General features: G+C 42.8%; 3 protein-coding genes across 7 annotated transcripts in view; 1 reads left to right on the forward strand and 2 right to left on the reverse strand.

Annotated features, from left to right (window-relative positions):
• Positions 1-16,811, reverse strand: part of LOC108104909 — a 46,937-nt gene extending 30,126 nt beyond the window's left edge. The window contains exons 1-3 of one of the 4 annotated variants that reach the window (XM_017211243.1): positions 15,975-16,811; positions 5,850-6,575; positions 5,470-5,724 (exon numbers count right to left, since the gene is read on the reverse strand). In XM_017211243.1, coding sequence (XP_017066732.1) covers positions 5,470-5,724; positions 5,850-6,575; positions 15,975-16,139 — 1,146 coding nt within the window. In that variant the 5' untranslated portion in view covers positions 16,140-16,811. Of the gene's footprint in view, positions 1-5,469; positions 5,725-5,849; positions 6,576-12,056; positions 12,232-15,974 lie in introns of those variants that run through there. The other 3 variants (XM_017211245.1, XM_017211244.1, XM_017211246.1) reach the window with 3 other exon arrangements.
• A 944-nt stretch (positions 16,812-17,755) lies between these two features.
• LOC108104895 (gamma-tubulin complex component 2 homolog) lies at positions 17,756-20,612 on the forward strand. Of its 2 annotated transcripts, XM_017211227.1 has the most exons (2): positions 17,756-18,089; positions 18,432-20,612. In XM_017211227.1, exon 2 carries the CDS (start codon positions 18,470-18,472, stop codon positions 20,513-20,515), a length of 2,046 nt encoding a protein of 681 aa, XP_017066716.1. In that variant the 5' UTR covers positions 17,756-18,089; positions 18,432-18,469; the 3' UTR covers positions 20,516-20,612. The 2 variants fall into 2 exon arrangements, with proteins under 2 accessions (XP_017066716.1, XP_017066715.1); XM_017211226.1 differs by lacking the exon at positions 17,756-18,089 and having other exon boundaries at positions 18,301-20,612.
• Positions 20,613-22,065: 1,453 nt separating this feature from the next.
• LOC108104891 (dynein intermediate chain 3, axonemal) lies at positions 22,066-25,740 on the reverse strand. Its single transcript, XM_017211221.1, has 6 exons — positions 25,493-25,740; positions 24,774-25,438; positions 24,557-24,719; positions 23,209-24,491; positions 22,757-23,156; positions 22,066-22,699 (listed from the first exon to the last, which is right to left on the reverse strand). The coding sequence occupies exons 1-6, from the start codon at positions 25,738-25,740 to the stop codon at positions 22,066-22,068; spliced, it is 3,393 nt and encodes a 1,130-aa protein (XP_017066710.1).
• Between the last annotated feature and the right edge of the window lie 591 nt (positions 25,741-26,331).

Consider the following 26,331-nt stretch of genomic DNA (forward strand, 5'->3'; position numbering starts at 1 on the left):
GTGGCTCTATGGCTGTGGCCCGTTGCAGTTGCAGTTGCAGCATTTTGTGGCAAAGTCCGGACAACAATTGTCGCTAGGGCTTGTCAGTCATTCATGGGATGATTTGACGGCTTCGTTTGTTCGCTGAACAATTTATAGGTAACTATTTGCTTTGCCCGGAGCGTTTCTGGCATTTGAAGCAGCCGATTCCCACCATGACTACAGTCATGTCTGGCCAAGGGAGAGAGAGAGAGAGAGAGACGGGGATTGGGTTAGGGATTGGGTACTGGATGGAACTGCTGCCTTTGTCTTGGGGTCTACCTGTTGGCATTGCAGGAAGCGTTCACCTCCACGCACACACACACACACACAGCAATAGAGACATGCTCATAATGAGGATAATCGCGATGGCGATGATGATGACACAAAGACAAAGCCAAAGCCAAAGCTAAAAACAAACAAATAAGCAAACAGCAGACAGAAGACACAACACGGCGATATATATATATACACAAAAAATAAAGGAACAAAAGTATCCATATATGCATGAGTGTTTCTGTGAGCGCCGCGGCTACGGATTCGGTGTCTGCCACTTGACGTGCCTGCCCCAGCCCCGTTTCCACTACTCCACCTTCTCTATATGGTTCTCAATCCCCAATCCCAATCCCTAACCCAAGCCAAGCCAAGCCAAACCGCGACTCATCGCTGGCCTGCGCCTGCGGCTTTTGTGCTGGGTTAATTACTAAGCGAGTCACACGCGCTTGAATTATTCAAGGCTATCTTCTGGATGCATTCGTATCTATTGCCAGCTGCCAGCTGAGATACAAAAGTCTTGGGGATGCACGGAGCATAAAAGGTGGCTTCTCGTTTTGTTTTAGATTTTTAAATATTTATTTCAAGGCTTAAGGTTAATAATCTTAAAGATTATAAAGAATATTTTAGAAATTTGTGATTTTCTGGTTATTAAAAAACAGTTCTAGGACTTGTAAGATATATTTGAGATATCATTCTGAATAATCTTAAATTAAATAAACTTTTATATACTTTTCCCTAAGTGCGAATTGGATTCACCACAGTGAAGAGCGAACCTCATCCGAAGACTTACACACGCGTCTTGTAACTCAATCTGCTGGATTGCTAATGGCAGGGAATTCAAAGAGGGGGGTGGCGAGGCAAGGGGAGCTTTGTTTTGTTCGGGGCGACAGCATTTATGACTAAGTATTTTATAATGAAGTGGCAAATGTGTAGCTGCAGAGTTGGCCGGCTAAATAATTGTTAACATTACGCGGCAAATTGTTGGCATTTATTTTTTTTTTGGCTCAAGCAAGGAGAAAATGGATTGCCAGACATTCCAAGGAATGGAATCTATGGGGAAAAACTATCTTTTTTAGAGCCACCCAGAGAGGGTTTTATGACAGTATCATAAAGATAGGTTCCTGGGCAGGGGTTTACAAGGAAAAAGTGCTAAAAATAAACAAACAAAACCCTTTTAAGACTTGCAACTTTTCCAACAAGCCATTACTCTAACGCCAGACAAATCAAGCTCATTGACCTGTTGATTATTAATTCATTCTAACTAATTTAGTCATTGCCTATAGCCTAGCCATAATAAAGATATCTTTGTAATGATCTCCCCCCCAAGAATCAGTTCTCTAACTGCAGCTCATTGACCCATCAAACGTTATCTTTACGCCATGCCACATATTTCTGTCAAAATAATGGGCAAACTGTGCAGCTTTTTGCTGCATAATAATGTCCATAGCGGGGCTTTTATTTCGAATGTTTGCTCATTGCCGAGTCCAGTCACATATCATCCATATCCTGAACAGCGACTTCCTCGGCGATCGTGTGGCTATATGTTTTTTCTTCTCTCTCTCTTTGTGTATATATATCTATATAGATAGTCACTTCAAACGACACGTGTTCGAATGGCGAATGCACTCACATGAACACACACAGAGAGAGAGAGAGAGAGGGAGAAAGACAAACAGACGAGGGAGTGAGTGAATTTTACAAGTTATTTTATGCAAGCCATAAATATGCACTTTACACTTTGCACAGTTCCCTCCCCCTACCCCCCACCCTATAGGCGGGCAAAAACAAACCGCAAATGCCTTGGCCAGATGCTCTTAGTTAGACCAACACAAATATCCAGACATTCAGACACCCAGACACATGGCAGACGCCATGGTCTTCGGACAACAGCAACTCCTAAGTTGGGTCCATGAGCTGTGGCGGCCCCCAGAGCCTGCATACAAATTATGTACAAACATGTTTTCAGAAATGTTCAATTCATTATCGCTAACAAATGCCGATCATGTTGTGTTCAACACAGTTCAAAGCACTTTTCTGCAAATTATTGCACAGATCTGCCGTTGGATTGATGGCCCGTTTCAAATGCAACTCGGAAGCAGCAGCAGCACAGCAGCCACTCACTGCCCATTTTTTTTTTTTCTACAATTTTTCACTCTTGGCGCTGCTGCTGCTCTCCTAATCGTAATTGCTGTTCAGCTAAGTGATATGCCGTGTCCAGAGATTCTCAATTACACGGCAAGAAATGTTGTGAATTAATGAAGTTTGAGGAGATTGAGTAAGAACGCCTTGGAAAATGGTTCTGGGATTTGTAACAAGGAATGGGTTATAGAAGAACAATCTCTTTCCTGTTTTGAAGAACTTTTCCTGTGTTCTTATATAAAGGGTTGCCTTTTATGAAGTTTATGATTACAATCTCCTTTAAAACCAAAGATATATTAAAGATGAAAAGGTATTAGATAGAGTTCTTCCTTCTAACACATCAACCAACCTATTTACGAACACAAAACCTTTCTAATAACCCCAAAAAGAGAACCTCTGACACATTTTGCTCTCTGCATAATATTTGAAGTTAAGTTTGAATCTGTTTAGCAGACGGTAAGGCCTTACCCCATCGCTCCCTTTGCTGGAGAACAACACTTAATACACAATTTCCGCTGGCGGATCGGTGAAGGGGGAGAAACAAAATAAAACCAAGCCAAACCAAAACCAAACAAAACCCTATAAAGTACTTGCTCTTCAGCTGGGCTGCTCTACAGATGAGTACGCTGCTGCGTCTGCGCACAAAGGCGATTTAAATTACAGAACGTGCCCCGCTTGGAAACAGAATGAAAAATAAAAAATACAAAAAAAAGAGAAGAAGAAATAAATAACCAACTCGACGCAACTTCCATTGAGTTTCGAGGCGGCACAGAACACAAATTAAATAGCAATTAACATGCAGAGGCAGAGGCAGAGGCAGAGGCTGAACCAGAGGCAGAGGCAGAGGCAGCTGCAAATGCAACTGCGAATCGAGTTGCCACAGGTCAACCAGATGCCCGCAAGTTTACGACTCCAAATCAGCGGCAAATGTGCGCTGTAGCTGATTGATTCAAATAAGTTTATGTGGTTGAGCTTAAGTGGGTCACGCCGAGCACTTTACAGCCATTTTTTGAGCTGCCTCCCACGGACCCAGCACTGCCACATGCTGCACAGTGCGTATGCGTTACGAAAATGATTATAAATTACACTGCGAATGGAGCTGGGGAACTGATAAGTGGACCCAGAACCTCTGACAATTCGATTTAGAAGGGGGCAACGCAACAACCCACACTTGCCACAGCTTTGTCATTGAAATGGTTAACAAAAAAGACCTCTCTCTCTCTGTCTCTATCGGCGACTTAAGGCAAACGATTCTAACAAAGTCTTAAAAGCGTAGGCTGACCCGAAGGACGCTTCCGTGGTTAGTCTTTTATTTTTCATGACTTTTGTCTTTGACCGTGTGTAATAAGTATGCAAATTGCGAGTGCGAATGCGAATGCGAATGCGAGTGGAAAACAATTGATTTTTAATGAACCCTGAGGTGAGGGTTAAACTACACTACACTACCCAGCAGCACACCACTACACACTCATCAAGACACTCAACAATTATTGGCCATAAATGATAATGAACTTCAGCTAATAAAATGTGAAACCAGAAATTACCTCAAAACTATTTGGCAATAGAAAATCCTCTGATTTACGCTGATGTGATGGCTATAAAGTGATAACTTCTAGTCGGAGATATGTGGCACTTGGATATAATATATATATATATGTATATATTTATAGATTCAAAGCTGATTCGCACTTTTACGATTATTTCTTGCAGATTGTAAAAAGATCACACATTAAGGCACTTTTATAACGTATTTGCAGGCACTAGTCGGGCATCACTCTGTCGCGATTTTGCGATTTATTAGCATGTTAATTCACCGATACTTTGCACATTTCTTTCGGCACACTCTCTGTTAGACCCCGAAAAACTGAGCGATCCTTCGAAACTACGAATTTACCAATTTGGTTAGGTTGCACTTTAGGTCACTTTTGGTTAACTACTTCTCAGATAATTCGTCTTCGAGTCGCTTGGTTTTACTACTTTTGGGGGCAAGTCAGTCGCTTTCTGCCGCTTGCAAGACTGCGCGTCGCGAGTTCAAATATTCAACTGATTTCAGCAAACCGAAGCAGAGGCCCGTTAACAGTGCTTCGGCAAGCTAACAGCTGCTGCGCTGCTAGCGCGCTCTGTTACTTTTGACCAGTTTGTACAGAGACTGTTAGCGACTGCCAGGGCTGCACTAGCAGCAGCTGTAATGTTAAGCTTATTGGCGGAATTTGAAACGCAGTTTGCCTTAGAATTAGTAAGAAAAATTAAAATAAAAAGAAAAAGCTCAGATTAAAAGTTAAAGTATTAATATTTATCTTTAAATATTATTTGTATGAATCACGAGATACTCTTCGTTCGAGAAGAGGACCTGAAAACATTCCTTTACTGTTGACTTTGGCTGGCTGATAAGGAAAACCAAAGGCGAGTGTGGGTGATATAATCGCGAAAGATTAATTGCAATGGCAAGGAATGTGAGCAGATTGAAGTTCAATAATATGTTATAGGATGTGGTTGCCTTACTGGGTTATCACTTTAATTAATTACCAAGCAATAAGTGCAAGTTTTTGTACTTTTTAAAGAGGATGCTCCACCAACTTTTCTCGGAATTTAAATCTTACATAAAACCTTAAAATGGATTTAAGCAGATCGTAGTTCTTAAATCCTAATCCAACTTTAATTCTTTTAATTAAACTACCTATTGAGAGCTCTATTAACCAAAACCCTTTGGCCAAATTGCAAGTCACGAGCAGCTCCACCCTTAAGATTTCCACCAAACCATTTGCTTCGAAGAACACTTATCGCCTGATGATCGCCTCCCGATGATTCCCCAATTTCCTCAACGATTTTCCGCTGCAGTTACCCAACAATTTCTCCTCCTATCCCGGCGGACAGACCAAAGCAAACTATTTAACTGCGTTTAAAGAACTTCATTCCGGGGGAGAGTCGTCAACAATAAATTGCGGTTAATTTCGCCTGCTGCAAGTTTAACTGCCTTGTAAATGATATATCTTTTGGCTCGGATTCCTTTGGAGTTCTTTATGGACTAGGACTTACCTCGCCAATTTGATGGGCCGTGCGCAGATCTGTGGCAATTTGAGCAAATTTGCATAGGAATCGCTGCTCGAAGCGGGCCAAACTGCCGTCGAATCCGCACACGAGTTGCTCACGTGCCTGACGGATTAAAATCGCACGCGTGCGTGCCCAGTAGACGGGATAAATGTGCGACAGATGGCTGTCAATCAGCTGGGCCAGCGTGGCGTCCACATCGGCGGGTAGTCGCGTTGGCGCAGGGATTCCATCGGGGATACTCTGAGGGTGGGGTTAAGTTGATGAAGGTTCCATTAACAGAGGAAAAAACATCAGGAAATTACATAATAAATATAAAATGTAAACTAACTAGTCAGGGAAGATTTTTTCTCAGTGTGATTACGTACCTCTATCTCCATAGGGACTTCCTCCCCCTTTGGCGGCTCCAGCTCGTCGACCGCCTGCTGTGGTTCCTCGGCAATGCTGGCATTCAAACTGCAGTCGATGGGCAGGGCATCCGTATAGGACCCAGTACTGCCCTCCACCAGATCCTCATCCTCATCTTCCTCCTCAGCCAGAATCTCCAACTCACCCAGTTCCTTCTCGGATTCCCTCTCTTCGTTCGTCGCGGGTGCTGGCCCATTCCTGATCAGGGTTATAGTGGTCGTGGTTGTGGTGGTGGCACAGCTAGGTGGAACCTTGGGCTGACCCGTTAGCCGCTGTTTGCACTTCTTGAGGTACTTTTGAACCCGCGACTTGCTGCGGTTCAAAGTTGTTGCTGCTGCTGCTGCTGCTGCGGCAGAGGTAGAGGTTGTCGTTCCCGGGTATCGACAGCACACATAATTAGCATTCGCGGACAGCTGCTCCACCTCTGGAGGTTCCTCGTCCTCTAGCTCCTCCACTGGATCCTCTTCCGCCTCCTGATCCTCATCGTCGCGAGCTATGGGCGCTGCTTTGGCCTCTTTCATGTCCCTGTCAGTGGTCAAGTCTAGGTTTGGGATCTGCCCTCCCCCACCAGGAACATCGATTTGCGTGTCACTCGGCACCAAGATCTCGGCAAATTCCGACCCTGCTCCTGCTCCTGAACCAGAAACAGCTGCTTCTGCTAGCCCTGCCTCGATGTTCGTGTCAGCCTGGAAAAAATGCAGAGGGAAAGATTTCAGACACGTGTGGAGTTCAGAGTGCGCTTGTGTATCCGCCAGATACACAATTGCCGCATTTCAAATGGGCCAAAGTTCTTTAGCTCGGCACATGCAGAGGCAGAGGCGGAGGCCTAGGCCCAGGCAATGCAAAGAGCCGCATTAAACACAATTCATTCGGTTGCCAACGGCAACAGTGGCAAACAGTGGGACAAATCGATGTGGCAAGCTCTTGTTTAAGACTATTTTTATTATTTAATTTAATAAATAAAAAGTGCAATAAGGACAGCCTTTAGTTATGGCAATATACTAGTACATAGATCTTAAAACACAAACTAAAAATTCCACAAATTCGATCCACTTTCGCATACCAAACCCATCTACTTAGAGGGACGCAAGGGGTTGCTGCATGGTCCGCCTTGTTGCATGTTAAAAGTTAAACAGAAATCAATTGGGGACAGCATTGATCCGAGAGACAAGACTAGGGAAAGGGAGTGCGACTGCAAGTAGGGGGGCAGCCATCGCATGACAATCAAATGAAACGTCAAACGTTCGTTTCCAGTTAGTTGGTAGTTAGTTTGGGGATGTTGTTTTTGCCCCTGCCGCAGCTGCTGCTGCTGCCACAGTTGTCGTTGTCATAGGTCAAGTGTAGCACAGTAGAATTCACTTTCTTTCAGATACAAACACACACTCGCAGTGAAAGTGGATTCGGGGATTTTGGGATGGGTATGCGGCCTAGCAAATAGCCAAATAGCCAAACTTTGACCATAACAAAAATAACACAAAAGCCTGGCATGTTTAGGCTGCCACCGAATCGAAATACTTTTGGTCTTGGCCAACAATGTGACAATGCCGGGAGTTTTTCATTTATTTTCCCATTATCCACTCACTCGCCTTTCCACGCCCAAACGAATCTAGCAACTAACTTGGCCAAGGAATGTGGCTAGCTCTGCAAGTCCTGCCTGCAGCTTTTTGGTCCTTCGTGTCTTCGTCTAGAGCGCCAGCGCTGGCCGCCAGATGTCGCCCTGCGGCGCCTGCGCAGGCTCAATGAATGGCGAGGGCCCCCCTCCTAACCGCCCCCCACCAAATTATTGTTGTAAGTACGGGCCCACAGAGACACAGATTTGTGTTGTCGAAGCTTATAAATTTCCACAATTTGTTCAGGCCGGGCTTTTTGAAGTGCGGCCGAAGCGACGCCAATAAATACCAATAAATATATCATCAATATTTTCTTTTTGGGCCAAACACTGAGAGAAAAAGTTGCCAAAAAAGTGTTAAATTTAAAAATTTGCTATTATGAACAATTTTTAAAACGATAATAATAGTATTAATAAGTAATATACATACATTTTTCCATAAACTTGACTTTCTGTTTCTTTAAGTGTATGATTCTGGCACCACCGCTTAAAGATCATTGCCCAGTGGCCATGGCAGTGGCACGCACGATCAGAGAGAGAGAAAAAGGCAGAATCAGAGGCAAATGCAATTTGCTGTCATGCCAACTCTTGACCAAGTGCCGACCACTGCTCATCAATTAATTGCCCCGGCTGGTCTGGTTTGGTTAGCTTTTGGCTGTGGTTTTGTTTTTTGGCCTCAGTTTGGAATGGGTTTGGCCCGCCCGGGGGCGTTTTGTCGGCGGTGGTGCGTGAGTCTTGGGCAGTGGGTCGGACGGTGGCTGGAACTGGTGAGCTGCTGAGCTGGCAAGCTGGCTAGCCCGCTGTTCAAATTATGGCCGCGCGTCAAAAGGAAATCGAAAATGTTGCACTAGTTGGCTGGACAAGCCATTAAAGGAAGGTCGCTTCACTGCACCGACACAGCACACAGCACAACCTTGGGGCTATGTATCTAAAATATACCGATCTCTCGAATCCCATCCACCGCACTCTCTCACGCATCTACAGTTTCACCTAACGCCGCTGTGACCCAAATCGAAATCGGTCATCCACCACTATCCACTCCCCTTTTCGTTGATTTAGTGGACTTCGTACAAGATTGGAAATTAATTTTTATGCATCTCTTGTCACATTTGTGTTAATCAAAACATTATGACTGCGTTTTCTTTTTATTAATTGGACAACCTACTCTGGCGGCAATCTAAACACCTGCGGAGGAGCTGTTCGAGCTGGCTCTGGAGTTGTAGCCTAAAAGCCAAAAAAGTTGGAACTGTCATTGCCATTGCCATTTGGACGCACTGCCTCTGCCCACAAAACAAATTAAATTTATTGCGTGTGATTTTGATAGCGCAGAGATACACAGAAATATTGCGTCAGTAACTAATTTGTTAGACGACTGACTTAACCGTTGGAGATTGGCGCCGCAGTGTGACTTGGTCTTTGGTAAAAGAAAAATACCAGAAAAAATATATAAATATATGCTAATATTTTTTAAATATACATATATTAATGTGACCTTTATTCATTTCAAAAGTTCTTTCTTTAAGGAGACAAACAAATTTCTTTATTTTGATTTAAAATTAAAGTAAAAAAAAATGAAAAACCGTCAAAGACTCAAATTTAACAGCTGATAACAGCATAAAATTCAATTTATTTCTTATAAAGGCATTTAGCAAACTTTGTGTAGGTGTGGAAAATTGCAACTTTGAGCAGAGAGAGTGCGTGCGTGTGTGTAAAAGTATGTAAAAAAAAAAGTATAAAAATGCGTGGGTTGGAACTGCCACTGCTCCCAAATTAAAGTGACAGCGGCAAGAAATTGAAAATGACTGTGAATGCGTGTCGTTAATGGGCTGTCCTAACCCCGGACTAAGGTTAAAGAAAGAGAAACTGAAAAACTGGACAGGAAAACAGGTAAGCTGGCGGGGGTGGCCAATTGGAAAATTCATTTGCATTGCGAGGTGGAGGCTGAATGAAAATATACGAAAACATAAAAATAATAATCGTATTTAATGGCCAGGATTTTCTTATTCGCCAGACATATTCGATGTTAATGAACAATTTCTTTTTGTTTGCTGTTTTAAAGCATTTTTATGGGACTCGTAAATTATTTCGATAAATAAACATGTAATAAAGTTCATTTTGATGGCTTTATAAAACAAATTGTTAAAGGATAAGTAAGTAACTATAAATATTGATTATTAATCTCAGGGTTAAGTATAAACTACGGAAATCAAGAGCTAACTGAGCTGTCATAACTCTAAAACATAAACCAAATTATTATTTAACAATCCCGCACTTTTAGCCAACCCAAGACCATTGCACTTCCTTCCACTTATAGGTCAGATCGGTTTATTCGATTACAAAACCCATTTCCTATATCAAATTTGCATCTCGTGCGTTGAATAACAGCCCCTGCCAATGGTCGGAGGTTTATGAAAGGTTCAATGTTTCGGCCTCCTCGCAGTTTTGAGTTTTTCAGTTTTTAAGTTTTCAGTTTTGAGTTGCATTTCACAGTCAAAGACGAAGACGAACTCGCATTCGCATTCGCTAGTTGAAAAATTCCCACGTCGTGCGTGAGTGCGCGGGAAAATATTAAACAGATTTCCATGTCTCTCGCTCTCCGTTGCCGTCTCTGTCTGAGGAAAAACATAGGGAAAATCGATCTCAACTGCATTTAACAGCTTTTGGAGATTCGATTTGAAAGCCGTTCGTCGTCGTCTGTTTCTTTTTTTTTTTCATTCATTGCCATTGCATGTTGCGGCGTTTTTGCATGATTTCTAGTTAAAATGCAAAACTCAGGCCGCGCTGCGATAAATAAATATGCATGGCTGGGGATGCAGTGAACAATGTGGCTGGAAAACGGCAACCGAAAACTAAAAATTGAAGTTGATACTGAGACTGAGACGCTGACGAGTTGCGAGCAGCGAACGGATGCACAGCCCCCATCTATCCCAATCCAAACCATTCGATCCCATCCCCAAATCCCATCCAGCTATTTGTGAATTGGCCAGCCAGCCAGCCAACAGCGGCAAAATCACCAAACAGGCGGCGCAATTAGCCACCGCTGCCTGCTAGTTGCATTTTTTATTTGCTTTTTTGGTTTATTGGCCATTGAATGCACTGCTCCTCGTCCACCTGTCCATCTGTCCGGGCAACAAATGAGCCACTGATAAATATTATTAGCGCACGGCCAGTTGCAGTTGCAGTCGCAGTGGCAATCGGACCACCAAAACCATCGAAAACCCAAGTGCAAGACCAGCACCAGCGGCGGGAGTACACTGAGCAAAATGTTGGCTTTTCTTATATATATATATTTATATCTATCTAATCTGAAAAGTAGTCAAAGCCTATAAGGAATAGGGATTAATAATAGTTCCTTGGGAATTTTTCAAAATTAAAAACTTAAGAAATTTCTTTCAGTGCTTAGATCGCTGCACTGACTGCCACATTTGCGCCATAATCGCAATTTATTTAAATGCGATAGCGGGTAGAGGGGGATGGGACCATTGGCCAGCACATGAATAGTAGTCCTCCTGCTACTACACTACTACTACTACTATTTACTACTACTACTACTTAAACTACTACTATTGCTGCTGCCAGCCTGCAATTAATATCGACATTTTAACACTTTACGTTGAATTATTGCATCTCTTACTTTTCCCGATTGTTATTATCAATGGGGGCAGACAGTCCGTTTAGCTAGTTTGGTGGTCCACTGGCTCCCTGGTCATTGGTCAGTGGTCGGTCCCAAGGAGCCATTTCTTTCAGACCCAAACCCATCCAGCGCCGCCACAACAGCTTTTCAGTTTTTTTTTAGTTTTTTTTTCGGCTGCCGCTTTTTGTAGAGCCGCCAAATCTCGGCTATTTCCTTTGCATTTTCGCTTTTGACTTTTCCTAAGCCGCGTACACTATCGTATTTCGTTAATGGGCGGGAAATGCAACTGTCACCCAACTCGAATGTCAAGGAAAACATCGACAAACATAAGTAGAGTGCCCTGGCCGCTGATTGAATAACGCCAATCGAGGTGTGATCGAACTAGTTCAGTGTCGGAAATTGCCAATCTCCAGCCAAAAGTAAAATCGTTAACTTGTTACTTAAGCTGGTCATAAAATGCTGGTGATTAGGTGTTAAGAAGAGGATTTATTATAGCAGAAAATGGTTAATTAAGGATTCTAAATTCCTAACTTCAAACCAATGATTAATGCTAAAATTATTCCCACACATGTATTAAAGATCCCCTGACAGAAACCAGTTGCTCGCAAAAAAGTTCCCAAAATTCCATGAAATGTTGAAACTTTCGCCAACTTCCCTTAACGAACTGGCCGCCGTTTAATCACAAATCAACTTTCACGCCCCCAAAAAAACTGAAAACACTTGAAAATGTGAAAAATATGAACTCTCGTCTTGAGCGCTCACTTAAAACTAGCCACATTAATCTACAATTACTTTGTATGCCTCCATGGCCGATGGCCAAAATGGAGAAAAATGACTCAATTTAAATCAATAAAGGGCAGGGAAACTTGGTAACGTGGTGACCCCCAATGCAAAGGGGGAAATAAAAAAAAAAAAGTGACCCACCGTCTGAATGGCCGCGTACGAATGCCAGATCAACTTCGGACTGAGGGGCTGTAAAGGCTGATCGTAGCGCAGGCGGGCATATTGCTTCATGAATATTTTCCAGATTACATAAGCCATCGTCGAAGCGTCTCCGGTCATAAAGATCGATATCCACATGCAAATTATATGCGTGCCAGGAAACCGCCGGCACACAGCAAATCCAGATTCGGGCTTAAGACCAGGCTTAATGCGTAGTTCGTTGTTGTTGTTGTTGTTGTGTTGCGTTTATTGTTTTCATAAATAAAGTAAAGTAAAGGCACTTGGAAATTTGTCGGCTTGCATTATTATTATTATTCCTTATTATTATTATTGTTATTATTATTATTGTTGCAATGTCTGGATTCACTTGGTCAGACAGATTCACTTCATTTTTCACAGCACAAGCGCAAAAAATTACCGAAACCCCGAGCCGAGCTTAAACCAACAAAGGCAACAGGCAACAGGCAACGGGGCAACAGGCTGGGCGCATACAAAAGGAAGGCACTGTGGCACACAGCGGCTCCCCCTTCTTCTCGTGATCTTGTGTATTATTTTAATATTTATTTACATTTTGAGCATTTTGCATAACGCGCGGGTCACGACGGAAATCGTCGGCTGGCAATTTATCAATACATAGTTGTGTGGCCTAAAGGAAAGAGCCAGAGTTAAAGCCACAACGAGGGGGAAACAACGACAGAAAGGTTCAGAGACGCGAAATCAAAACAAATGAAAAACGCGCCAAAAAATCAAAACGCGCACAAATTTTGTTTTACTGGGCGGAAATTTTGTTCGTATTTTTCTTTCTTTTTCTCCTTTACTGATTTGGTCGAAGAGATCAATATAGGAAAAAACGTCAAGACCCCGAAAGTCCGTCTTGTCTGTCCGGGAAACGAGTTCAAAGCGTTTGCGGCGGCCGCTTTGCACCAACTAAATTGAAATGAGCGGAGCGCGAAATGGAAAAGCCCCGGCGAATCGAGGGTGTAACTCACAGATACTCACACCCAAGCCCATTTTCCATCGCAGGCTTCAATGATTTTCCATGCGTGCGAACGTCGTTCGTTCGTTTATTTGAATTTTTGCCTAGGCTTAGAGCCCAGCTCTCAGCTGACTCAGCCGCCTGATTGAATGGCCGGCAGAAAAACGCTCGCGGAACATCAATGGCTGGCAACAACAATAAACACAACACACCCACAATTATCGGTGATTTATAATGATAAGGCCAGGGATATCTCAACTTTGACAGGCGCTTGGTCACTGGCTTGCATTAGAATACAATCTGGAAATTGCATATTTTTGCATATATTTCTAAGAACGATTTTGGGCAATTTTATTGTTCAAATTTCTGACAGAAAATAACAAATATTCAAATTCGGTAAAGGAAACAATGACCAATTATATAAGGCTTTAAGGGGAAAGACTTCAGGCTAGAATCTAAAATTTACTTAAAAGATTGGAAAACTTCATTTTCGGAAGGACATATGTATCTAAGATAAGATTTCATTACTTTTTCAACTTTTAAACTTTTAATTTAATATTCTAAAAAGCTGATACTTTAGTTTTTCCAAAAATTATTTAATATTTTCCATCTCGAATAAGTTAGAATATTGTTTTCTCTTAGAAGTGTATCTCATAGTTCGACTTGCCAAATCATGAACCTAGCATTCACTTCCATTTAGTCAGTATTTCTGGCGGGCTGGGACTGAGGTCTGTTTTTTGTGACCAATGTTATTGTTTGCTCCCCTCAATAGCCACCGCCCTTGTTTTCGGCCCATCCCTCTGCCATAATTGTGAAGACAAAGCATCATATAGACATCTTCAACTCCTGCCTTGAACTTGGCAAAATTCTCGTATATAGTGTGTCCGAGTATATTGGGGCTGTCCATATATTTTGTTTGCTACTTTGTCTTTGCCTCTTGACAGACATTTGTTTACGATCTCAGACGCAGGTTTTCCTGAAAACCAGCTAACGAGCTTGGTTGGGGTTCCTTTTGGTTCCTGGATCCGTGATCCCCAAGCGATTTCGATAATCGGAACACGCGATGAGTGTGTTTACTCCGCTTTAGTTTCACAAAATCTGCACATTCGCTGAAAACGCGGAGTTGGTGAGAATAAACATTTGCCAGCGGGATAAACAATATATAGATGGGCCGTACCAAGGGGCCATAAATATATGGTATTAAGTACTCTTCCCGGTGGGTCTGCCATATATATTCCATTTGTAATGCGAACAACGAGCATTAGAATAAAGTTTTTTCCAAATTGGGTTGTGAGTAAGAGCTATCAATATTTCCGCAATCAATTAAAAGCAATTAATTTCTGAGCTTAATGAAAGGGTAATCGTGAATCACTAGTTCGTGATTTGGTACTGGTTTTTATGACTACTAATGATTATTTGTTCTCTCTCTGTAAATGCATTTTTAATGTCATATCTCATATCAAATCTAATTGGAATTGCATTTCTGGTTAAACTTTATTTCGTTTATTTATTTTTTAGTCAACCTATCAGCTAACCCATTTCGTTATAAAGTTTATAAGTTACCCCGCCTAATGTCATAAAATTGAAACACCCATTCTGCAGTCTATTGGCTCATATCGCTGCTCGATGGCTTCATTAGAAAACTTTTTAATATGCCAGGGCCGTTCAACTTAACCCCTACGTGCTCTGCTTGAGATCCGCATTGTTACAAACACAAAAATTTCGAAATCGCACAAATGCCAACTACAAATAATTGCCAAAAAATCACCAAAGCTAAAGTCAACTTTCATAAAACGGCATTCAATTTGATTTGCACAATTTGGTTGCCTCGTCGCTTGGTCGGTTATTTTTCACATTTGTGGCATTTTGGCGTTTGTTTGAATTGATAACAGGCTGGAAGTGCCTTTCAGCCTGACAGCCATAATCGCTTAACGCCAACGGTTTGCTGTTTGGGGGAGTTTTGGGTGCCAGGGGATGAACTACTATACTATATAGCCATGTTTAAGTACGATGTAGAACCAAGCCTATGTCTCTGGCAGGTCGATGGACACACCCACCCGGCAAAAGCCGGCAGAAAACGGAAACGGAACAAAGCCTCAGACAGTCAGGGGAAACTTAACCTCAGACCACTCAAAAAAAAAAACAAAAACTACAAAAACCTGATGGAGAAATTATAGCGAGTCACGCGAATGCGAAACTTTTCTAACCCTTCTTCATCCGACCGGCTGTGCCCCGATTCACAGGAAAACCAGAATTAGCTAAAAATTGCACCGAAAGCACCCGAAATGATTGTATTTAATTGAATTTGCAGCCGGGCTGAATAACTTTTAATTGAATTCCAGCTAAAATCTAAGGGTTGTTAGGTGGAGTGATGACCCACTTGGGATCTAACGCAGGATGAGCTGTGCAGTGGAAAAATATTATCCTAATGGGTCAGTCAATTAGTAAGCCTTGCATAACCATTTTCATTTCTTAAGCAAATATAATAAGAATAATTAGTAGACTACATAAAAATATATATCTAAGTACGTAGAGTAATAAAGTACGGACTTTTTGACTCTCTAACAAGTGCTAAGTATTAAAGTAATGGAAAGCTGGCATTTCATTATAGTAACTATTTGTCATTAATATTAATGACTTGAGATGTGTTTTTAGATTAAAGGTATTCCTGAAACTAATACCAGAAAATAAATTTATAAATAAATGTTTATTTATTTCAAAATTTCTAAAAGAATTATCGAAATATAAGAAATATTAAAACATGCTCAGGAATGTGTGACTATCCCCCCACTAAATCAGGTGACTACCCCTTATTTATCACATTGGCATTGACTAAGTTCAAGTAAATGACGAATCCTATTATTAAGCAGTGATCTCATTTCGTCATTTAATGTTTTATCCCCCTTTTCTTTCAGTGTACTCACGTGACAGCGTCTCCTGGCCAGTCGGCGTTTAATCCACTTGAACGCCTCGTGGCGACGACGAATGAAGGACATGCTGGAGCGATGCCAAAGGTGCAGGACGATGACGAGGAGGCGCTGCACCCAGACTCCAAACCTCTCGCTCACTTCCCTTCGCAGCTGGAACATTAAGCACTGCACTTAACACAGTTTTTCCACGGAATCAAATAACATAACTTTTTGGGTGGGATTTTATTCGTTTTGATTTCGATGATTTCTAGCTAAATACACGTTGATATTACACGATGATTTTACCAAAAAGAGACAGACAGCGGGGGGCTAATAGAATTTCACTTTTATTTTTTGGGGGCGGTACGCGAAACTACGGACTCGTTGTTACTTCAGTTGCGTTTGTTGTTTGACTGAGAATGCCGCCGAGTTTGTTTCCCCGGCTGGGCAAACTTTGGGTGAGTGTGAGCGGTAGAGACTAGAGACTTGAGACATGAGACGGAGACAGAGAGAGCCCTGCACTTGCGATTGTCACCGGTGATACTCACACTTGTTTTTTTTTCTGTTTCTGCCTGTTTTGTTTATACAATTTTCTGGTGCTGCCCGCGTGCGTACGGCTGGCTTACTGAGAAACCCAGAAAAAAAACGTACGTTCGTACTACTCGCACATAAATAATGCAATAAGTTAGGGCCTCCCAGCGAAATTGAGACAAAAACAGAGGACGGACAAAATTGAACAAAAATCGAAACCGTTTTTGCATTCGTAGCACACACACACACACTTCACACCTTTCCTGCTGTCCGAATACTCGGCTTTGACCGAGCTTTGCACTCAATTTGATTGCCGGCAGAAGCGGCTACAAAGTAAAACAACAGAGCGTCATGTGAACACGCAGGGGAAGCTAATTTAACGGTAAAGGCGAAGGTGTAGCTTTTGTAATGCACGGCCTAGGCACAGTGGGTCAAAAGCTAGTGGAAATGGGAAGAACATACCCAAAAATAATAGAAACAATGGTTATAATAATAATGGTAAATCTCGATAAGTTTGTAATTTAATTCTTAACAAAATTGCATTTCAGCCTACATTTTCCTTTACTCTCTTACCACTGTACCTAGGTTAGTTCGTGTGTGGGCGAGTATGTAGGCAATTCCCTTGCACCCCAAACCTCGACGAAGTGCAAGTGCCGCTAGGCGACGAAGGCAAACAAGTGTTTTTGGTTTCTGCTATAAAATGTGAGGAGGACAAAAGCCCATGGAACGTCCATCGGAAAGCTTTTGGAACGCAGATTAATGTTGCTGGTCGTGTTGTTATTTTGTTATTTACTCGCTCGTTTGCTTGTTGCTAGTACGGTTATTTATTTATTTATGCTAATGTCGTTGGCAGAGCCGCTGACGCTGCATTTGCTGCATTGTTTAGAATGAGAACAACGAGAAAACGAGCCCAGCAACAAAAAAAGGGGGCAAAGACAACAAATACAACAAATACTCGTACAACAGCAACTGCAGCAAGTACAGCAGTAGCAACAACAAAAACACGACAAGTGGCACTCACGCGACAAAAGCCCATAAATAAACTGTTCTCATGGTTATCTCGTTGCTTCTGCGATATTTTCGAGTATCTCAGGTGCAGAGGGAAAAATTTTTACATAAATCAATATAAATATATATTACATATTATTATTATATTATGAGTTTATAAATTAAGTATATTTTGTAACATTATTTTACGAAAAATGAATTATAACGATTAGGAACTTTAAGTCGGGCTTTTTAACAGTGTATATACATTTTTTGTGAATACGGGCACATAGAAAGTTCGAAGTTGCCAGCACGGAGAAATTGATGGAAAATTCTCAGCACGTTGATTCGCCTTCTCTTCTTTTTGATGGACAACTGGGCGTCGGATCACCCAACTCAACTTGAGATCTCTGCAATATGGACTTAAAATGCACCTGAGGCTCCGAGCTTCGGTGGAACCAGAACCGTAGATGTCACCGCTGGGTACGATGATGGCCTAGGGCTTTGGGACGCCAAGATCAACAGCACAGCTGATTTGGTTTCGTGAGCGATTGGAAATCGGCGAATATGTATAACAGCCTGGCACTGTCGTTTGGAGTTCAAAATAAGTAAGTAAGTATCTTGAAATCAGAACCGTTATATGCAAGGTACTTACCACCACAAATTATTTGAATAAAGATTGGAATTATTTGAATTTCTATCAAATATAAACAAAAATGTCAATACCTTGGTACCAGTGTAACCGTCATTTAGAGAAACTGAAAAGTAATCATATATGTAATTTGTTATCTTAGTTTAAATAATTTCGAATACCTTCGAAAAAAGTCTCATTCTGTTGACAAACCTTTAAAAATCCAAACTAATTTTGAGCTCCATAATTCTATTAATACTCTTAATATATTTTCTCATTAACAATGGATTCTTCCAATTTGGATGATGATTTTGCGAATACAGTTCGCTTTCACCTGAGCCAGGATGAGTTGGAACGTCAGATGAAGAAAATCCATAAGAATGAATCTCTGGAAGACAAGAACCTACAATCTGGAAGTGGAAACAATAGATTACCACGGCAAGATTCATGGATCTTTGATAGTGTAGGAGGGTATTTTCTGCCCAATGAAGATTTGGCTAAATTGTCGCTGCCGCGTCAGGAACAGTTGCTGATGAGGGATCTAATCTATGCGTTTTCGGGAGTACCCTCATCGTATATTAAGCCCGATATACATATCGATCAGATTTCGCAAATGCGTTCAGTAGATATAGCCAAGGTGCGCTTTCGTTTGAATGAGGCATTCAATGGAGCCTTCCGATCAATGGCCAATGAAGTGTTACCCCTGATCGGTTACTATATCAGTGTTTGCAGCTTTATAGAGGAGACCAACACGACGCCGAGTTGTGGAAGAACTCGACTGGCTTTGGCCTCCGCTTTGGCTGACCAAATGCAGGAGTACTATGATCTGCAGTCCAAATTGGAAACAAATTTGCAGGAAAAGAAATTGAATCTGAAGGAACTGGTACGACAGGTGCGTCCTTGGTTGTCTATCTTGAAGATCTTTTCCAGCATGGTCTGTAGTTCTCGTGGAAAGTTGAACAGCGCCCAGTTACTGACATTGCTCAGTCAGTATCACTCTGATACGAAGGATACCGAACAGGATCTAAGGGAGAGAGTGACCAAAATTATAACTATTGTATCTGGTGCCTACATGAAGATTGTTCAGTTATGGGTGCAGAAAGGCGTCCTTTACGATACACAACATGAGTTCTTTGTGGAGGACACGGAACGATCGAATGCAATGAGCAGTACTCTATTGACGCCCGAGAAATGTTGCCACGCCTACTGGGCCCAACGGTACCGCCTTCTGCCGGAACGCTTGCCAGCCTTTTTGCTTTCCCAGGCAGATGAAGTGTATCTAGCAGGGAAGTACCTGAATATCTTGCGCCAATGTAATGTGACCATGACGCTGCTGCAGAACTCACTTTCCTATAAGCCTGGCGAGACAGGCCACGAGGAGATCATCAAAAATAGCTATGATCTTCCGGCAAAACAACTTCTGAATGTCTTAGTCAAGGAACATAATCTGCCTTTGCATATTCGCAATTTGAGATCCTATTTCCTGTTGCAGCAGGTGGGATTCTCTGAGACTCTGTTTGACAAATGCGAGAAGCAACTGAAGTGCAATGTAGATAGGTTGATCCCGGAGAAACTACAGACCCTGCTTATTGAGACCCAGCAGAAATCCAATGATATCTTCAAAGACTTGCTGCGCTGTCAACTTAAAGACTGCGATGTGGCTACACAGATGACAAAGCGGTATAAGGTTAGTAAATCCGCAGGAGAAGGTCAGGACAAGGAGAGCTCTGCCGAGGAGGACCCACCAGAAGTTCTTAATCTTTATGGTTACGAATCATTCGCTCTTCGCTATGAAGCCAAATGGCCATTGAGCTTTGTACTTTACCCAGAGTTCATGGAGCAATTGCAAATCCTCCAGCGTGTTCTGCTTTTCCTTCACTATGTGAAACGCCACTTGACAGTCCTGTGGCAAAATCCATCTGAGGGCAAGAGTCTTAAACTTACCAAGCAGCCCGGAGATCTCCGTCAGCTTATGCTAATGTGTATCTTGCATTTTGAGCACCACATCATCCAGGACATCGCAGAACCACGTTGGCAATCGTTGCTCCTAATGGTGGACGCGGCCCAAACTATCGACGAGGTTGTGAATAAGCTTGAAACCACCGTGGATGAATGTGTCCGACTTGGACTGCTTCCCTGTGCCAACACCTTTGTCAAGGCTATATTCACCCTGGGCCATGTGTGCCTCAACTTTTGTGGCTTTGTGGAATCTCCGAAAGAGGATAGAACTACAAAGGAATTTGAAAATGGCGTTGATGAGTACAAAGAGGAATTCAACAGCTTTTTGACCAGCATCCTGGAGTTGGTAAGAGAGTTGGCCAAGAGCAGTGACCCTGGGCAAAGGGAATCCTGCAAGCAATTGGCGAAACGTCTCGAGGGATTCTGTGAGTGTAAAGAAGGGGATTAGGTTGATGTTTTATACAAAAAGATATATCATTAATGAGTAAAAATCATCCGTGTCCTCAGGTCTTCATGCCCATCAAAATATAAACTTATGAAATATATATTGTTGCACCATCTAGCTATCAGATATCTGGTTTAGGTTTAAGATGTAACATGAGTTTCCACTCTATCTTAAGTTCCCGAATCTATAACAGGCACAAAAATTAGCTTTTCGAAACGCTCAAGGATCCCATATGAGCTTGGCATATCGGCATGACACCTGTGGCGGGACTCCACTTTTGAGTTATTGTTAAACGCAGCACAATGGGCGTGAATAATCGATGTGTGCGTTTAATTTCTGGCCGACGAGCATTATGTCGAGTCACGGTGGCAAGTTTTTTTTTGGGGGGGCTAGTGCAACGAAAGCGGCGATTTGCATAAGATCGTAAATTATTTTAAATGGCGGTAAAGAGATTTTAATGCCGTCTCGCCAGTATAGCCCGATTCGATGGACAAGGCGAAAAGCAAAGCCAAGCCAGCCCGCTGCCAATTTGAATTCAAAGGCCAATTGTTATGTAAATGCACTTGCCTCAGTTGCAGACGCACGCAAGCGCATGAAATTTGTATTAATAAATAAAGAAAAAAAAGGAAAACTCCGAGAGCGGCTGTCCAGAAATCACTTAATACTTATCGCTTTAAGGACAACAGGTGGTCGGTTGGCAGCGGCGATGATGATGCAACAGAAAACCGCCAGCACCAACATTACATCCAACTGCCCAGAGCTGGCCAATAATAATGCACTCGAAATTATGGTAAAGTTCAGATGCATTGCTTCCGAAATGTATATCATTATCTGCTTGCGAAAATGATGGACTGCCTCTGTCGGTTTGCATTTAACCCAAGCTGAATGAGGAGCCCAGAGTTGGAGTACTTTGGAGTGTAGTGACCAGAGTATTGGTCGTGGGAATTCCCCTAGCTTGGCATGGAGATCCGAGGAGGTTTTCTTTTTTCACCATTATGTTAGACGGGGCAGGTTCATTAAACTCGGGGCGCGCCTCGTCAGCGAGATGACTTCATTTGTGCACACAAATGCCTAGAAATGTCATAAACTTGAACCCACCAGCTGGCCGTCGAGCCGTCGAGCGGAAGCCGGGCTTCAAGGTTCAACGGGCCCCTAATTGAGAGCCGAATTTTATTTGGCAAACGGCCAAAGGCAGTCAACCGTTTAGCATGGCGGTGGGTGGGTCACTTTAAATGGCTAGCGGGTGTAGTAAAAATAGAGGGAAAACACCATCAAAAACTTAACTATGACTTATGCAAATAAATAAAGTATAAAAATGGCCATAAAAAAAGCATCCAAAATCAACACATAAATCTTTATTTAAACATCGTTGGAATTTTTACTGGGTTTTAACTTTCTTGTTAAGAAAAGGCTTGTTATATTTTATGGTTAGGAATTTACTTTTAATACTGATTTAAGGTAAACAAAATGAGAGAGATTGAAAGTTCATTTGATTTTTGACAAATATTTATTTAACTGACATTTAACCACCTTTAAGGAGGACTAGAAGACTATTACGCATCGACCTCTTCTATAATATTGCTGTCCGATGAGGACAACGGAAGCTGAGACGCCGTATAGTCGTGTTGACTCGCCTCCTCCGCCTGACTTCCAGTAACAGTTTCATAACCGAACTGACATTCGCCCAGTTCTCCCAACTTTAACTTCTCCTCAAACCACAGCAGTCGATCGGTATTGCCACCCAAGGACTGATCCAATAGGCGACGCCTCTGACGACCTCGTTCCAGGAACTCAATATAATCTATCGGCTTGAACTCATTAAACATGCCCAGAATCTCAAAGGAATCTTCGCACACCTCTTCATAGGTGGGCCCGTTTTCCACTTCTCGTTTAACACGTTCCGCGATCATCTCACTGCGCTGCATGTCCTGAATCTCGGCAGGCAAGATTCTTGCTCGAAGGGTGGCGATTTCATTATCCACCCTGGCCAAGACATCCGAATGGGATTTCTTTTTGGCCGCCTCGTAGGCATGCCTCTCCTTCTCCAGTGCCGTCTCTCTGGCCAATTTCTCGGGATCCATCTGTTTGCGTGACATCAGGATGGTCATCATCCGGTTCAGATTCAGTTCGTCCCACATCACAGCCATTTTCTCATTGTAGTTGAGGCCACTGTAAGTCTTCTTGGTCCTGGATAGTAGAAGTTGGGATTAATCATTAGCTATGGTTACTATATATATAACATACTTGACCTCCTCGCCTCCTCCACCACCTTCTTCAGTGGACTTGTGGCCCTTTTTCATGCTAGCCAATTGCTGCTCTTTTTCAATTCTCTCCATTTCCTTCCGGGTTTCCGCCTCCGCCTCTCGCTTTGCCTCGATGATGTCCTTGTTGAGTTCGTAGTACTTTTGTTCCCATGCCTGAATGCCCACCTTACGGCGCTCCTCCTTAAGTACATAGTTCACAAGCTGTTGAAGTTCATTGGGCAGCGGTACATCGAAGGAATGCGGCAACTTGACCATCCTTATGCTACTATTATAGTCACCAATGCCCAAGATCTTGTAAGGAAGTGAGGGGCGATGCTCAGTGATCCCAGTAATGATGCCACCCCCAAGGATCTCAGTCAGACAGGCGTCATCATCGCGAGCTATGGAGAAAATGTGTTAAGATCCGAATATAAAAGGCTAATGTTAGGTTACCCAATATATCCCACGCCTCGAGAATTCCATCACTCCTGGTCAGATACAACACAGCCGGACGAGTTTCACTCCAGGCGACGGCGGTGAGGTCACATGCTCTTTGCCGCCAAAATATAGGTGAATAGTTATAGTCCTCCTTCCAGATGGCCAAGATGGTACGCCCAATGGAGGCGAATAACTCAGGATAGAAAGGATTCTTTTTCATCATCACTACTGGTCCATTATGTACCATGGCAAAAGGAATCGAACTATTGATCAGCTCGGATGGTTGCCCTTCCACATAGGTGCCTTGCCAATCAATCCTGCTGACATGACCATAGAAAGTGGAAACTATCATACTTTGGCGCATTGTAGGTGGATCCTTGGGTATCAACTTAATGGGGTAATTTGAGGGATTAGCGTGTATCAACTTAGGAACTGGTGTTAAACACGAGAAGCACGAGGTGTCCGCTATGATTCCAGTCAGTGGTTCCGGGAAATTGAGATTATAGGTGGGTTTAATGGCCATCGACTTAAAAGGAGACTCGCTCTGGGTCAGCTCCTTGGGAAGCATACGATTTCGCATCTTTTCCTTTCCCTTTCCTCCCGCTCCATCGAGATCCCAGAAGCTAATGGTGCCATCAAAGGCGCAAGTGACAAAGAACTTATGGTGATTCCGGGTATCCGGATCGTTATAAACCTTGCCAAATTGACTTAGATATATGGAACGACCTAACCAATAAAATGAAGTGATGGCACCTTTCGGTGAGCAGTCCAACGAGGAAATGGTGGTCGGTGGGATGACATTGTCCTCTATGTCAATGGTCCAATTCAGAAACTCTCCGATCATGATGCGGTACTTGGCCTGGGCAGCCGTCAAATATTCCTCTTCATCCAGCCTGTCGCCTCGTCCCTGCAAGTCCCACAACACCACCTGGCCATTCTTGCTGCCTCCCAACAAGAGATCCCCGTTAAACGGGCAAAAAGTCAGAGCGGTATTCTCTATCGGAGCCTCGAACTCTAACTTATAGTTAAGGTTATCTGAGAAGCTCCACAGGAGTACAGGATTGGGCTCTAGAACAGCCCTCTGAACGTAGTCCACTCGATTGCTGGCCTCATTTACAGTAGCTGGAGTACTAAAGGCATACGATACAGCGATTAGTCCAGACAATTTTGGGTACCAATCATAGCCAGCTACGAAGCGCTTATTGCTCTTGGAGATGTTCGCAAAGCAAAGGAATTCCTGCAGGTAGGGATTGGTATACTGGACCACTTGTCGAGAGGATATCATAGAATAGTCATCACTGAGACGAGATAGAAACTGGTTCTTAACTGTCACAAGTAGATAATAATAATAGAGATAACCCACCGATAACTGTCGATCTGGTTAAAATCCAGAGTATTCAGCAGCATTTCGATCTGTTCGGACATTTCGGGTGGTTTCTTTTCGGGCTCCACATAAGTTCCCGGCTTAGCTTGTGCCTTCTTCTTCTCCTCCTCTTCGTCCACATCCGTTTCATCCAGCTCGAGGTCTATAGGTGAGATCAAAATTAGTTAACCTTAAAACTGGATCACCAAGAACCCACCTTCATCGTCAATTTCATAGAGATATTGTGACCAGGCGTTGGATGGAAATGTGGGATTCGTTTGCTGCTCTCTATCAATCTTAGGAGGAGCAGATTGGACCGATACGGTGATTCTCTTCTTGGTTACATTTTCCCATTTAATATTCTCGTTGGGTAAGAGCTCGATAAAGCCATCCCTGACATGTTTGCTCAACCGGTAATCGAAGGCTATGTGCCGCGGCACCTGAATGGGATACACACTCTGGATCTCCACGTCGATGGGCTCATCCTTGAAGCGTTCCACCATGATCGTCATCTCGGCATCAGTTCCTTGACTAACCCATCTGCGGGGTTTCTTTCGGAGACGACGCTGCATCCGCCAACGATCAAAGCGCTCCATATTCTGGATGATGCTCAGTGCCATTTTGGACTCTTTGATGCTGGAGTAGAATATGAAGGGTTCACCCTCGGGTGGATCGTCCTCCTGCTCGGTCAGTAAAGGACAAAAGCCCATCAGAACAAAGTGTTCAGGATTGAAGTTTTTGAACTTCTTCAACAGCTCTGCCGAGTTCTCCAACTCGTCGAAGAGCACATCCCGTAGATCCTTGTACTGGATCTGTTTCCATGGGAACTCTTGAGTCACATTGACGCCCACCTCGATCTTCAGGGTCTTTTGAGCCTTCTCCCTATAAAGAAACTATTATAAGATTGGGTATCACTTTATTAGTTTGATAACTTACGAAACCATGACCTTTTGGCAACTGCCAAGCGACATAAGGGTTCGCCATGACTCCTGAATATTAAACAGATTGCGCAGATCCCCCACTTCCTCATCGGACTCCGGCTCTTTGAACTTCTTAAAATAGGGTTTGTTGCGCCGAGAAGAGGGTAACGCAGAAGCATCCGGTATTTCCAATTCCCCGGGCAATACCTCCGGTTCGGTCTCCGCCTCTAGCTTGCCCGGCATCTCCATTTCCGTGGCCGACATGTTTAGTGTCTTTTACTATATGATTCCTCTGGAAAAAGTTCCTCCCGGATTGGTTTGTTTATTTGTTTTTTTTCTGTATTAAAAGCTAAAAAACTCCAAGTCTGTCATGGCAATCTGGGAGCATGCGCAGGATTCGGTTTTCCAAACCTCAAAAAATTTAGCTTTCATTTTAGTAAATAATTTATTCAGGTTTACACCCTGAGTTCTTTTGAGCTTCCTTTTTGAATGACTGCCTTTTTTCTTTTCTTCCTCTTATTTTTTTGTGACGTGTAATTCAGCTGCGCAATTCGCCTGCTTCACTATCGTCATCCCATTCACTCCCACTCACTAAGGATCTCAAGGGACTACGTACCGCAATAGATAGCTTTCTCTCACTTACTCTTGACATATCGTTCAAATAATTTGTTCTCACTCTCAGCATAACATGAGAAATTACGGAACTAAGAACAAACTAGATACGAGACACTTAACGAGAGGCACATAACGGCCGTTACATTCAAATAAAATCATCGTGTCAGGACATAAACATATAACAAAAGTTAATTATTACTAAACTTTTGCTTTTTTTTAGTAGCAAGAGAAACTCTCTTA

This window comes from Drosophila eugracilis, unplaced genomic scaffold, assembly GCF_018153835.1.
Source record: "Drosophila eugracilis isolate 14026-0451.02 unplaced genomic scaffold, ASM1815383v1 contig_1104, whole genome shotgun sequence".
NCBI classification, from domain to species: Eukaryota; Metazoa; Arthropoda; class Insecta; order Diptera; family Drosophilidae; genus Drosophila; species Drosophila eugracilis.